This window comes from Zonotrichia leucophrys, chromosome 19 (genome assembly GCF_028769735.1).
Source record: "Zonotrichia leucophrys gambelii isolate GWCS_2022_RI chromosome 19, RI_Zleu_2.0, whole genome shotgun sequence".
Lineage (NCBI taxonomy): Eukaryota > Metazoa > Chordata > Aves > Passeriformes > Passerellidae > Zonotrichia > Zonotrichia leucophrys.
Window position 1 is genome coordinate 4,832,357 of NC_088188.1, and position 14,928 is coordinate 4,847,284.

The 14,928-nt window shown below is 48.3% G+C and overlaps 1 protein-coding gene and 1 long non-coding RNA gene across 7 annotated transcripts in view; one reads left to right on the forward strand and one right to left on the reverse strand.

The window, feature by feature from the left end:
• Positions 1-697: 697 nt before the first annotated feature.
• On the reverse strand, positions 698-3,102 carry LOC135455975 (uncharacterized). The gene is made up of 2 exons (XR_010442439.1): positions 1,521-3,102; positions 698-956 (listed from the first exon to the last, which is right to left on the reverse strand). It is a non-coding gene; the product is annotated as an uncharacterized LOC135455975 (long non-coding RNA).
• Positions 3,103-3,517: 415 nt separating this feature from the next.
• The window catches only part of CUX1 (cut like homeobox 1), a 271,868-nt gene continuing 260,457 nt past the window's right edge, over positions 3,518-14,928 (forward strand). For 5 of the 6 annotated variants that reach the window (XM_064729553.1, XM_064729544.1, XM_064729547.1 and 2 more), the window contains exon 1: positions 3,518-3,647. In XM_064729553.1, the coding sequence (XP_064585623.1) occupies positions 3,585-3,647 (63 nt within the window). In that variant the 5' untranslated portion in view covers positions 3,518-3,584. Of the gene's footprint in view, positions 3,648-4,608; positions 5,060-14,928 lie in introns of those variants that run through there. The other variant, XM_064729545.1, reaches the window with a different exon arrangement.

Genomic DNA, 14,928 nt, shown 5'->3' on the forward strand with positions numbered 1-14,928 from the left:
GGGGTATAGAGAAGGGTCTGAAGGAATTCTTCTAGGAGCACTGATAGAAATTTGGGAGTCAGTTTACATGAAAATGAGAAGAAAAAAACCACAAGAATCCTTGGATATGAAGAGACCCGAAAGTTACAGGTGCTGGAGAAGCAGCACCTCATCTTTCAGTGTCCTGGCCAAGAAAATCAACCAGGTTCATTAAGGCAAAGAGAAGCCCAGTCCAGTGATCAATACTGGACTCATTGTCCAAAATATCCTCATGAATGCAGACTGATGCCCAGGGGAGCAGCTGTGCTAGGGAACTGTTCCAAACAGTTTGGGACCTTTGGAATAAAGATCCATTTTCCTCAGTATTCCAGATGATGACATTAAGAATCACAAGAATAATTTTCTGTGATGGTCCAAAGTGCAAATATGTTCATTAAAGAGCTGTATCAGTGAGATCTTAGGACATTAATAGGCAAAAAAATTTAATGTGATTTTCACCCAATTCCCCAAAAGAAATCTGTACAACATACTTAAAATTATTTTGGATCAAGTAGTACTAGTTGCTGCCACCATTTGAAATTTAAACTTCAAATCCACTGTGCTTCCTTTTTCAGTGCTCTATCAGTGCCCATTGAAAGAAGTTAGCATTTACACAGATCAAATCCAACTTTAGAAAAACCTTCCTCAAATGAACAGATGAGAATGATTCCTCAAAACATAAAAATCCAAGAAAACTTTATTCTAACCATCTTCTTGCCAGGCTGCACCCAGTTTTCCAAGCTCCCTCTCCCACTGTGCACAGGTACATTTCAGCAGGAACACAAAGCACATTATCACTTGCTCCAAGGAGCTCTGTAGCCCGCAGGATCTTTGCAGAATCCAGCCCGAAGAAATGCAGCACTTTGAGAAAACAGAGCTGTCAAGCAAGATTTCCTTGGGCTTGCTGCCACACAAAATGGCAAACGAGGGACTTGATCCTGCATGGAAGACAATAGGAATTATAGGTGCTCAGCATTTGTCTTCCAGCAGAGTTAAGGTTTCTCAGTAATTCCCCAAATCAGCCGTACAGCTTTATACTTATTCAAAATTACATAGCTAAAAGCTTTGGTATGCAGCCACAGAGCTTTTATTTCAAATTGGCAATAATGTAACTTCTGTAAAAAAAAAAAAACTACAATAATGTTAAAAATATCATAAAATGTTATTTATATCAGGATTCATTTGTTAGCCCATATGACAATCATTCATATTTCTTGACAGATATAAACCTCCGCTTAACACATTAGTATCATAAATATTACCAGATATAACACTGTAATTTAATACCTACCAAATGTATTTTAAAATATTACTCAATTTAAAACTTTGGATTTTAACCAGATGTGTTTCCAGAAAATGATTCAGGTCAGATGCTTTTTTCTTTTCCCTTTTCTGTGCGCGCGCGTTCAAAGCGGAGCGTTCCTATGTGATTTATTGTGCCACGACTGTGTGCCCCGAACCTAAAACAGCACCACGATACTTCATCCTCGAGGCTTACACACCTGCAGTCCAAACTAACAAGAGAAAACATCTACATGGCACGGCAGGAGCCTTTGAAATGTCTTTTTGCAGTTGCCTGGACACAGAACAGACTGGTAGAACAGGGAGGCAGCGGAGAAAGGGTGAAGACAGGAACTCCAGCCTCTTTCATCTAGAAAGGGGGGACCATGGAGAGATTAGAGGAAAGGATTTTGATTAGATCACTGGAATGTGAAATGATGCTTCCCAGGATTAAAATCCTATTTTAGAGCTACCAAACCGGTTACGGCGTTAGTCAGAATTTGGAGACTCGCGCAGCTCCATCCCCGGCTGTCGCTCCGAGCACCCCACACCCTGTCCCCAGAGCAGGGGGTACCCCAGCCTGGCACCCCAATCCTCGCCAGTATCATCCCAGCAAGGAGCTGCCCTCCCTCAAAGCATGGCACTTCTGGGGGAGAAGGAATTTCCTTCTCCAAGGGCATCCCTGGGTCCAGCCCCTGGCATCGTGGGGAGGCTCTTGGATTTCGGTCTCATTGGGCCCCCAGTTTAGATCACCACGTAGAGGTCTGACATTTTCATAACCAAATGCCATTAGTTTTATTCCCAGCACAGCCAACCAACAATCTGAAGGTCTGGAGTCGCCGGGCTGATCATTACGTGGAACCCATTAACATAAAACCCGCCATCGCAATTAGTATCTTTGTAAGCAGCAGCCTCAGCAAAAAGTGGAAATGGAGGCTGAAATGATGGTGCTCTTCCAAAGGAGGCCGGCAGCAGATTGGGAAATAATCTGTGGCAATTGCTCCGCCGCTGTCTCTGCTGTCTCTGCCTGTCTCTGCCGTAACTTCTCCAAAGACAGGCAGAGCCATTTCCAAGCAGTCAGCCCACGGACTTGAGCGAGCACTAAATTCACTCGGTGATCAAATACAATTTGAGAAAAAATCTACAATCGCTCACTTGGGGGGGAAGAGATATTTTCCTTTTACAGATGAAGCGCAAATCAGCAAAAGTAGCTGTGTTTGGAAAAATACCGTGCAGTTTATTGATTCCAGAGGGGACAGGTACAGACCGTGGGTTTGCCCATTTCCCAACAAAAACAGGGAATGATTTCGAGGGGTGCAAGGTATTTGCAGGCTGGTTTGTTTTGTTAAGAGATGAGCCTGCTAAAATGTTCTGTGCTTTTCAGGAAGCTAACAAGGAAAATGTTCGTATTTATAGCAACATTATTGTTTAGAACAAAATAAGTTATTCCATCCTTTTAATCTCCGTTTCTATGGCTATCCTGCGCGGGGCTGGGATCTGATTTTCCAGCCTCCGTGCGATCCGCGTCCCCTCGGCAGCGGCCGGCGGCACCGGCCCTGGCAGGGAGCGCCTGTCGCGCTGAAGAAATCCCGTTCCAGGCGCTCCCGGACCGCCCCGGACACCCGCTGCCCTCGATGCACTTTTTCATTGTTGTTTCCCCTAAATTCTCCGCACTTGGCTAATTTTAGCCCCGCGGCTCCCCGGGCGGGCTCCCCCCGCGCCGCCGCTCCGGGCACCATTGGCCGGGCGATGCGCTGCCGTGAACCCGCACCCCTCCCGCACCGCGCGGCTGTCCCCGCACCGCCCCGCGCGGCATCCCCGCGTCCCGCCGCGCTGCCCGGCCGTGCCCGCATCCCCGCGGAGCCGCGTCCCCCCGCGCCGCTGTCCCCGCGTTCCCCCGCCCCGCGCCGCTGTCCCCGCATCCCCCCGCGCGGCGCGGCCGCGCTCCGCGCGCTTGTCCCCGCACGGCCGCGCGCTGTCCCCGCGTGTCCCGCGCGCCCTCCCCGCGGGTGCGGGGTCGCCGTGAGCGCGCGCCCGCGGCGCCCCCTCCGCACCCCCCCCCCCACGGGAGCGCGCGGGCTGAGTCCGTGTTCCGGGCGGGCTCCAGGCCGGGATTTGGGCGCTCCCTGCCCGCCTCCCTCCCCCTTGCCCCCCCGCCCCTCCTCCCCCCTCCCGCCGGCTCCCTCCCTCTCTCCCTCCCTCCCTCCCTCCCCCTCCCTCCCGGCTCCTGAACTCCAGCCCCTCTCTCTCTATCAGCCGCTCACTCTGTCTCAATATGTCTCAAGATGGCGGCCAATGTGGGATCGATGTTTCAATATTGGAAGCGCTTTGATTTACAGCAGCTGCAGGTCAGGCTCCCCCGCTCGCCGCACCGGCCGGGCCGCGCCGCCGGACCCCCCCCCTCCCTCCCTTCTCCGCCTTCCCTCGGGCCCGGCCTCCCCCTCCTCCTCCCGCTGCCGGCCCGCGCCGCCTAAAGGGAACCCCCCGCTCCGCCCGGCCGCGGCGCTCCGCTCCCTCCGCCCCCCCCGCCATCGATCACCGGCCCCATCGGAAATTGATCCTCTTTGTTCAATTCATCGATCAGCCCAAGATGGCGCCGGAGCCGCCGCTGCCGGGGCTGCCGCCGCTTCGCCCGCTCCGTCCCGGGCTGCTCTTTCCCCGCTCCGCGCTCCCCCCCGGCGGCGGGGCCGTGCGGGGCGGCGGGCGCGGCGGGACTCCCGGCGGCCGCCGCTCATCCCCCGCGCGCCTCCTCCCTCTCCCTCCCCGCCGCCTGCCCCCTTCCCGCCGCCGCGTCCCCGCCGCTTTTCCTCCGCCGGGAGCCGGGGAAAGTTTACCGAGTGCTGGGACTTTGTGTGGGGGCGCCGGGCGGGCTGGCGGTGCAGGCGCGGAGCGGCGGGGGCTGGGGGCGCTGTGGTGCCGGCCGGGCGGGCGGGCGCTCCCCGCCGCCGCCGCGGGGTGCCGGCCCTCGCTCCGCTCTGCTCCGCTCCGCTCCGCCGGGCGCGGGGCTCCGGCCGCCGCCCTGCGACCGCCGCGGGCACCGCGCCGGGCCGCCAGGGGAGGGGACGCGGGGACACCGGCAAGGAGGGAGGGAGGGAGGGAGCGGCGGAGGGTCCCGCGGGGTGGGTGGGAAGGGGCGAGCGCCCGGTGCGCGGAGAGGGCGGCTCGGGAGGGCAGCGGCAGCGCCGGGCGCGGGGAGGGGCGCGGGGGCGTCCCGGCCGGCGGGGGGCATCGCGGCCGCATCTCCCCGCGGCGGCGGGAGGGCACGTTACATAATTCACGGGCTCTCCAGCCTCTCCTGCTGTCCAGGATCTGACAGATGAGCGGAATATTGATGCTTTACTGTGCTGGCTCGGGAGAGCCCAGAAGTGCCGTTTCCTGCCAGGGAAAGTCCTCGCAGACCGGGCTCCCTCCCCCTGCCCCGGGGGAGCGTCCCCGGGGGAATTGCGGCCCCACGGTTTAATTGAGTTGCCGGGCTACAGATAAGGCCGGGGCGGGCCGGGGGGGTTGTCAGACGCTGTATCGGTGCTGCTCCCGCCGTGAATGGGATTGCAACACGCGTGTCTCCCAGTTGATTGGCGCAGGAAGGCGCTGCCCTGCCTCTCCGAACCCGCCGCTGCCTCCCGTTTAAATAAATTGGCTCGAAAGCCGGCGGCTGCCCACCCTGGCCCCCGCGGAGGCGGCGGTGGAGCCGGCCGGAGGCTGCGGCAGGCGGAGGGATGGTGGTGCGCTGATGCTGGGCAGAGCCGCATTCCCGCTGGAGGTGAGGGGATGGATGCTCGCAGGGGGCCGGCAGCGGGACCCGGGTCCTGCCGCCCTCCCTTCCCCTCGGCCGGGCGTGCGGGAGCGATATCATAGATATTTATATATATAATATTCAAAACTCCCACCCCAGCAGCCCCCGAAAGGGGAAGTGCTGCGTGGGATCTGTGCTGGGAGGCCGGTCCCTTCCGACTTTCAGGTGCATTAGGAGGTGGGGTAAAGTAGCGTTTTGTTTCAGGTTTCTCTGTCGTCTTCCAGCCCCTTTCGCGTTTTATTGTTTCTTTTAAAGGTTTTGGATTAAGGTAGACTTGGCTGAACTTTGCTAACTTGAAAGGGTTTTTAATAGTGACCCGGAATACCTACAGGAATACAGAAAATGAGATCCAGATGTAGAATTGTATAAAATAAAATGGATTAAATTAAGATGTAGTTAAACAAGGTCTGACATCTCTAATTGTGGACTTTTGCTTTTGCCTCTGTGTACGTGTGGCTGTACTTGCTTAGCATAGGAAAATAAACGCTCCGAACATCGCTGCTGTGGCGTTACATTTAACGGTGAACAAGTCTAAATATTGCCTATAAAAATAAAGCCTTCAGAAATGCTTATTGATTAAAGCATATTATGCTAAAGTATCTATCATGTAAATTAAATTCTAAAATGTAATGAACACAGCCAAATGGCATTTTGATAGATTGTTCTATTCTGTTTTTAGTAAAAAATAGCTCACTTTTATCATAATTTAATTTCTGTGCATACTGTAAAACCTGTTGTGGAGTATCACTGTACAAACCTTAATCTCGTTTTTGCAGACTAAATGTGACAGTCTGACTTGAACAGCTTGTAGCTTCTCCTTTGAAGCATTCTGGTAACGCCAGCTTAGAGTTGTTTGAACAATATTCATTACCTGCTTTTGAGGACTGGTGATTATTTACCCGTGCTGCGGATTGAGGCTGTTCACCTGTTGGCAGGCTGTGAGCAGCACAGAGTTTGTTAACTCTGCATGCACTCTGTCTGCAGAGAGCCCTGGAGTGACCGGGGCAAGGGAGAGAATGCCTTCCTCCCTATGCAGAATAGTTAATTTGTTTCAAATTAGCTTTTTATTTATTTATTTTTTTACCCACCCATCTGCACCAAGAAGTAGTGTAATATTTACTCCCACTTGCAGATGAAGCAATGTGCTATAAAAACTATCATTCCCAGGGATGAAGTTCAGTCCCACAGAAGTGTCCATGCCTCCCTCCGTCCTCGTCCTTCGCTTGCACTGACGCATTTCGAGCGTGGAATTGTAGAAAATAAAAATACTTCCGCGTACGCTCTGTTCCAGCATGAAAGCCTGGAGGATTTATGCTTAACACAATTCCACCTGCGCCCTGCAGAACTGCAGCTCGGGGTGTGAGGGCTTTGAAGCTCTGTGTGCATGAGAAAGTTGTGAGGAGCTGGGACTGGGCAGTCCCGGAGCGCTGGCACCCGCCTGCTCCCAACTTCCTCTTCCACCTTCTGTTAGGAGGAGATGTTTAACTGTTGATGAGCTTCGACCTGCCTTGTAATATTAAGCAGCAGGTTTCTCCAGATTGTATCAATATTAATTAAAAACAGAGCCAGGAACACTTTAGGGTCTGACTTTTTAAATTATTTATTTCCTTTCGCTAAATAACCCCTTGTTTATAAGGAAAGATGTTTCAAGTGTTGGAGGCAGGATTAAATAATTCAGAACTTGGATTAAAGAACAAAAAGGTCTGTTCACAAATGGAATATGAGATGCAAAAATGGCAGCTTCCTACAGGTATCAAACGGGGTTTTTCACTGGAGACTGTACCTGCGAGGCACACAGCTGAACATTAACCCTTTTCTGTAAAAAAACCCAAAGCTGGCATGACTCCTAAAGAAACTGGAATAGGCATGGCATTGCTGCCTCAGTGTGCTGTGTGGTGGTGAACTGACCCGTGTTTGATGGGGAGGGAGTTGCAGTGCTCAGAGAAAGCAGCCCCTTCAAACAGTGAAATCATGAAATCACTGGAGGAATGCTGCTGCCCTCCAGTTAGAGCTGCACGTCCTGTCTGGGAGCAGCTGTGTGACTGGAATCAGATCAGCAGCGTGAAGGTAACCTGCTGTTCCGTGGTCCTGGTTTGTTTGTAGTTTTTGGTGTCCCCATCACCTTCACTCTAAAAACAACCTTTTGCTGGGGAACAGGAAAGGGAGCGTTGTGTTCCCGTGGGCACAGCATGCAGCTCTCCCTGACAGCTTGCTGAATATTTCTGAATATGGGTGTATATATCAGTATCAGAGGAGGCAGCTGGTCTCCCTGACCAGCAGGAGTAAGTCTTGCTTGAGCCACAGCTCTGAGGACAAATGGAAGAAGTTAATGACCTTTGAAAACTTAAACTATCTGTAGTTATTTTGACAATAAACACAAGTTCTCAAAATGTCATTGTAGCTTTTTAGGACAGGCTCACATTCTGGTAAAAACTACAGTTTCTTATTGCTTTTGAGCAGAATGGCAGAACTTGTTACCATCAAGCTGAGGAGTGAAAATCTAAAGGCAAATCTTGCTAATGTGTTTGTTTTTTAAAATCTCATCCTGGTATTGCATCATATATGATTAAATAAGGATAGAATATTAGTTCTGTGCAGGCTGTGACTAATTGCTTAGGGTAAACCATTGATCTTATAAAATGTGCAACAAAATCTGGAAAAACTAAGTTGTAATGAATAGCTTTTAAATACTGAAGTACCTCTGTTAGTGAATTAGAAACAGGTGGAGTTGTTGGCATTGTTTAGTTGGGTCTGATGGTACCAGAGCACAAACTGATGTGTGAAGGAGTTTGTTGCTTCATCAGAAGTGGAATTAGTGATCAGGTCTGAGTCTTTAATTTGTGCAGGTCGTTGTAGAATTGTTACTGTCCCAAAAGTAGTTGGTGGTTCTTTGTTTATAGTGGTGGCTGAATGTGCATGTGGAGAAAAGCCTCCAGCTGCTGTAGCTGCATTTCTGCTCCCTTTAGCTGATCCGAGAGGTGAAAGCAGCTGGGAGTTCCTGCAGGAAGGGAGGGATGGCACAGCCAGGGCACTGCTGCCAAGATGCTCCCAGAGCAATCCCAGCAGGAAAGCTTTGGCAGCTTGTGGTGCTCAGGGTGGTGTCCCTGGACACCCACCGCACGTGACATACCAGAAGAAAGGCCCTTGATGTGCTTCTGGCACGAGAACTGGTCTTTCAGAGGATTCCTTGAGTTCTGTTCCTTGGGAATAAATCTCTGAGAGCTTTTCTATGCCTTGTTCTATTCCTGCAATGAAATAATGCCCATCAGAAATGTGGCAGAGTCACTGCCTGCTTCGGTCACTCTGCTCCAGTGCCAAGTTTGTGGTTAACTGGATGATGTATTGAAAAGTGCAGTAGGGAGGGTTTGGGATATGGTAATGCTTGGCAGTTTTCTGAAGAAAAATCACACTGGTTGGCTGTATGTAACAATGCAAAATAAGTAATGGGTGAAACATTTTCTAGAGAAGAAATTACATGCGGTCTGAAATTCCAGTGAACAGTTATTCTTTATTTGCAAGCTGATTTGTAATGCAAAAAGTGGATGTAGAAAAATGCATAATCCAGAGTTTCAGTTTGATCACACTGGGGCTGAGAATAAAGGCAGTTTATTTATTGGGCAGAGAACAGACACATATGTGGATTATTGGTATTTTTTAAGGCACCAGTCAGGCAGTGTACACTTGTAAGCCTTTCTAGGTAAGCAGGGTGATAAGTTCCCATCTTGTGTATCCAGGTTTTTCCTGCACCTGTGCTTGGTTCTTTCCCATATCCTTTTTGGGAAGGCCTTGAAAATAAAATGTTTTCTGTATTGGGAATATAGTGACAGTGTTTCTCTCTGTTGGAATGGGGGAGTGAGGAGAAAGACTTGAGGATGAGAGGGGGAAAGCTGAAATGAAATTATTTGCAGAAGACAAGGAGTGTTGGAAAAAGAGACTTGTTCTGGAGTGCTCACACATGATGTTGAATGTACCAGGAAAGACGAGAGAAACTTGGACCTCACAGTCAGAAATAGTGCCCTTAAATTAGTGAACATAAGATTAATCCTACTCATTCTGTGACATATGTTCTCAGCTTGTTTTTGTTGTCTCTGGTTTGACAAGGCAAATCAGTGATTTCTGCCTTTATTGGCAGTTATAACGAAGAAAATACAGGCTATTGCACTGGTTGGATTGTGCAGAATGTGGAATGCAGACAGATTGTTGGATGTTAAGTTTTTATAAAAGATTAAACACAGTTGGGTGTCGGTTGTTGGATGTAACAAAGGTCTCCACTGCTGTCCAACAGTAATTTGGATTTCCAGGAAAGCACTAGGCAGTGAGGAATTTGCAGCAAATCCACCACTGTACTCTGGTTGTGCTCCTGTTCTGTCTCTAGCAAGACACTGCAGTTCTCACTGTTATTTGCACCTCCTGTGACTTTGCAGAGTTAAACATTTACCCTGAATAAAGATAATTTTTGTTACAAAGGTGTTAAAGCCGGGAGGTGCCCGACAGCTCCTGTGTGTGTTACAGCAGGCAGGGGTTTGCAGCTGGAGCCTGTCTCACTAATTCTAACAACTTTTTGCCTCCCTGGCAATTCACTTGCCCCCTTGCCTTGCAATAATGTGATTTCTTTGTTGGCAGTTGGGGCAATAAGGAAGTTTCTGTGGGGGCTGGAGCTGTGCTGGGGAGCAGGGAGGGCAGCTGGGGTGCTGCTCATCCTCCTCCTCCTCATGCACCCCAGTGATCTGCTCTGGGAAGACAGAGGTGAAGATTACTCATCTCTGAAAGGCTCAAAAGCAGATGCACAGAAGTATTTTAAGCTGCTGTGTGTAGATGCTTTGAATTCCCCCGTATCTTTGTGTCTCTGGTTGTGAGCACTTTGAGGCACGTACGGATGTAGGCCATGGCTGTCTCGGAGGCTTTTCACGGGAGTTCATACATCAGAGCTGAGCAGATCCTGTGGTTCTGCTCTTTTGTGTGGAAATGTACCTTAGTGAATGAGCAAGCCTGGAGACTGCAGCATCTGGAGTGCCAGCACAAGCTTTCTGTGAATGATAGGATAAAATATGGCTAAATGGCTGCACAAATCCCATGGGAACCTGACCATTCCTCTTGCTGAATCCAGGGATTTTGTATAGGTGAATCCAGTGGTTTTGTATAGGTGAGCCCAGGTGTGCACTGCACATGGAAATTCAGGTGAGACCAAGCCATGGTCTGATTCCTGGGAATATTTTATCCCATCCCTCGAGCTGTGGAGGTGGGATGGTCCAGCACTGCTGCTCTGTCACGTCACCATGGGATTGCTTTAATGGGCTTGGGGAGGGTGTGTGCAGGAGCACTTCTGACACATTGCAGAGGTCTGTCCTTGCTGAGAAATGTTGGTTTCTGTCTGTGGCTCACGTGTGATTAGCTAAGGGCAGCAATGTTAGAGGGAAGTAAAAATTAAAACAAGTGGTGTGGGGAAGTGACACTGCTTAAAGGAGTGGAGGGGTAGAGGGAAGTGGTGAAGAAAGGAAGGAGGTAAGGAGTGAGCATAAACCTAGGACTTGGAAATGAAACTCCTTGCAGTACAGTTGGGAGAAGAGAGATTATTTTAGCCTTTATATAAATATTGGGCAGTGCACTGGGCACTGTGGTGGGTCTCCCAACAAATGCCTGTCTGTAATGCTACCACCAAACCCACCTCACCTGCCCTTGCTCACCTTAGATCACCTGGGGTTTGCTCCAGGCTGTCCTTGTGGGAACACCCTGGGAAAATCTGTCCGTGAGATGCTGAGGTGATGGTGTGACTGAAGAGTGCACTGGCAGGTTTGAGTGTTGCCCTGTGACAATCAAGGGTTTGTGTTTCCTGGCAGCTTTCTATCCACCTGCATGATATTCTCAGGTATTATGAATAGGAGAAGCATTCTCATTGTTCTTACTGTAAAATAAAGGAGGGGGCAAAAAACCCAGGGAATTTCATCGCTTTTACCTTTTTAAATTTTTTTTTAAATGGAGACTCAGACTAAGTATATCTTAGATGGCAAAAGCTTGTATGTTTTGAGTGGAAATGCCCTGGTTTATTCCTGTAGAAACAAAACTGCAAAGCCAAAAGGGAGTGTTGCAGATGATGAGATGCAGTGGAAGTTTGATGGGTTAAATCTTGCTCCTTCTGCTCTCAGTATCTCTGGTAGGTGTTTGTGGTTTCACGGTGTTGCTGAAGATTTCTCTTAGCAAGGCTGAGCTGAAGCTGGTGTGTATCAAAAATGTCTGTGTGTGAGCATCACTGTGGGCAGTGTGCTGACACCCAGAGCCTCGAACTGCTTCAGATTCAGTGAGAGCACAGTCAGGAGGGGGCAGTGGCTCTCAGATGGGCTGGGAGCTGCAGTCCCAGGAGCTGCCCCATGCCCTGAGCACCTCCCTTGCCTGCACTGGTTTGCTTCTCCTTCTGGGAAACACTGATAGTGCTCCCAGCCCCTCTTTGATTGGGAGTTAGCATTTACTGTTGGGTTTTGCTGCTACTTAATTCTGCTTTGTGGATAAACAAGACTCAGTGGTTACGTTTTCTGCACCTTTGTTCTCAATATTTTAAATGTGCTGATTTGTAGGTGCTTTTCAGGCTGTTGCTGAAAACAGTTTCTACAGAAATGAATGTGAAAAAAGTGTTGGTTGTCCTAAAAGAATATTGAGAATGATTGGTACTAAATCACTGGAAAAATTGTTTCATGCCCTTGGTTATGAAGTTATAATCTAGAGTTACTCATACATAGACACACTCTTACTTTAAAACATACCTCCCTGTTGTTTGGTGTAATGTACAATTTATCAAGTTTCCCTTCAGATTTCTCTGTATATTGAAGGCTGTTTAAAATTTACATTATAGGAAGCCAGCTATATGAACGTTGAATTAAAAATTCAGCAGTTTGTGGTTGCATCATTTCAAGCTTCAGCCCAAGGTTTGAAACAGCTCCCTGTTCCAGCAGGATGGGCCAGGGGCAGGGAGGATCCTCCATCCCAAGCCACACTCTGCTGGTTTTAAGGGCAGTAAGGTGGTTTGAAGGACAGTAAGTTTTAAGGGCAGTAACTGGGAGCCTTTGAGCCCCCTGGATGGCCAAAGAGAGGAGAGAGAGGAGATGTGCAGAGCAGTTTTCATGTCATGTGCTGCACCTGTACTTGAAGGCTGAAATTCATAACTCACCAAACACATAGCATGGGCTAGCTTGAAACCATTTCTTTCAACTTTTCCCTTTTATCCAAATTACCCAGGATCTGTAGTGTACCAGCAGCCTGCCTGGGCTGTCAGTGACGTTGATTTTTGCTTTATCTTTACTTTATCTGTGCTGCTTGTGCCATCAGGAATATCCATCTCCTGCTCGTGTCCTGCTCCATGCTGGGGCTGTGCTCCTGGCCCCTGAGCTTGGCAAAGGTGGATAAACTTTATCCCTGTTTAGCACAACATTGCTGCATGTGCTGAGGTTTTAGCTCGTGTGTAGTCAGAGTTTCTGGCTGAGCTTGGCTGAAGGAGCTGCCCTTTCTGCCCAGCCCAGGGTTAAGTTGAGAGCAAAGATGAATCTCTCCATGCCAGTCCAGCAGCCTCTCATCTCTGCCTTTATCTCATGTTTCTAATCAATTCCATTCAGTTTCTTGTTATTTCGTTGATGTGACACACAAATGTTGTCACAGTAGCTCAATAAAATTTATACTTGTGTCTTGTCTGTAATTATTTTTCATTTTATTTTTATTGGGTGTTTACACGTTTTATTGCATGTTCATGTCAAAGTAAATTTGTATCATGTTGTCACTTAAAGATGTTTGTTTCATTTTCATCCATAAATAAAATGTATCCTTTGTCTAGGATCTGAAACACGAAAATGTTAATTTTGTCAGTGAACTACATATCTGTATTTTACTGCAGATCTGTGTTAATATTGATAAAACTCAGTTTTGGCTTGGTATGTCTGGTATGAGCATAGCTGCTGTTCTGATATTAATTGTGGGGGTGGGATAATATTAAACATTTAAAAACAAGGAGCCAGTAGTCTTGCAATTGATTTTCTGTGGAGAGACTTGTGCTGAGCTGTTTACACAATTGTAACCTCAGTTTCTTTTAGGTGAGTGCAAGTGTTTCATGGATTTAAAAAATACAGTTGAGTGCACTGGTTTCTCCTCCCTTCCCTTCTTCCAGCTCTGCCCTGCCTCTTTCAGGAGCTCAACTTTTCTTTTGCTTATAGGTTTCTGCACATTTTCTTTGGCATGGAGAGTTGCTTTCGAAATTCTTGGGATGCTGGAAAAGGGCAGCTTGCTCTTATTGTGTCCTCTGCTCATCTCTCTGCCTCTGTTCACTACACATCTGTCTGTTTTCTTAGGTAAATGTACTTTATACTCCTAATTACCACTTGAAACTCAGAATATCTCTTTTTCATTCCTCCCAAAAGTGAGTGGATATTTGTGGCCCTGTAGGGGTGAGCTCAGAGGGTGCTGTGCTCTCCTTCCCAAGATGAAGCAGACAGTAAGGAGGGAAGAATTGTTCTATAAGAATTTATTCTGTACTTTGTGAGAATTTTATTTTTGTACTTTCCTGGTCCTGCCAGACTCTGGGTGCAATCCTTCACCCCTGCAGGACTCAGGATTAATTCTCTAGTTTAGATCAGGATTTGAATAAAATTAAACTGTTTTACCAAGCCATGCTCTCAGTTTTATGTCCAATGGTTTGCTGTTTCCATGTTCATGAGGTGGTTTCATGTTTTCTTTTAAGAGCAGGCAGAGTTTTGGTCAGTCCCAGGGCTGGAAAGTTTTATTGTAACAGCTGAGTTCTTCTGTACAATTTGTGATCCACATTTTTTCTCTCTGTGAGGCCTTTGCTGTGCTCCAGGCCATCAGCCAGTGAGACCAGAAATGTGTGGGATTTTTTTTTGGAGTGATGTGTTAAATACAGCACAAATTATTAAAACATCACACACACTGTGCTGTGATCAGCTTGGTTTAAATGATAAATTAAAATCTGTTAGCATCTGAGATCTTCTGGCATATCCTGAGAATAGTTAGTTCTTTAATATGCCAAGCTAAGTAAAACTTGATTAGTGTCACTATCTGGGATTTTCTGTCCTGTAAATAGAACTTGAAGTCTAAAATTGGAACTGTGAAAACCTACTTTAACTGGGATTAGAAGAAGAATTTAATAGTTCAGATTGATTTCAGGATCTTAGAAAGTGGTCACTGTGCCCCAGAGCTGTCGTACGTGCCATCTTCTTAACAATTAACTTCACTGCAAGGGCTGCAGAGTTACCCTGGGGCTGCAGCACTCTGTGCTTGGCCCTGCAGCACAGGCTGCCGGGCTGGGAAGGGGCTCTCTGTGCCTGGCTGCTCCTGTGTGCCAAAGGTTGTTGTGTCTCCAGCTCCTGGTTTGCGCTCTGATAGCTGCCAGGATGCTGCCTGGTGAAAGGTGATGGCAGCAATCGGGCTTAGAGGCTTTCTCCTGCCAGTGTGAAAGCTCCTGATGCCAGCAGATGATGGCTCTGTGTGTTAGTTTTCATTTTTTGGTGCATTTTGGTTTTGTGCATGAGGTGGATGGGAGTGGGAATTCCTGGGGTGGGAGAGCACAGCCACTGCTGCTGGGCTGGGATCCAGTGCTCCTGCCCTGCTTCCAGGGATGTCATGGCAAACTGCAGTCACACTTCATAGTGTTTTGTGCCCTATTTATTTGCTGTAATCATTTTACCAACCAGTTGTGAAGTTAATTTCAATGGTAAGAAATATTCATTCCATATCTAGCTGCCTTTTTATTTTTTTTTTAAGTTGTTGGTTGGCAGCAGCCCCTTTGTACAGTGTCTTGATTGTCAGCTCTTCATTATAAATTTACTTTCTAAATGCTGACT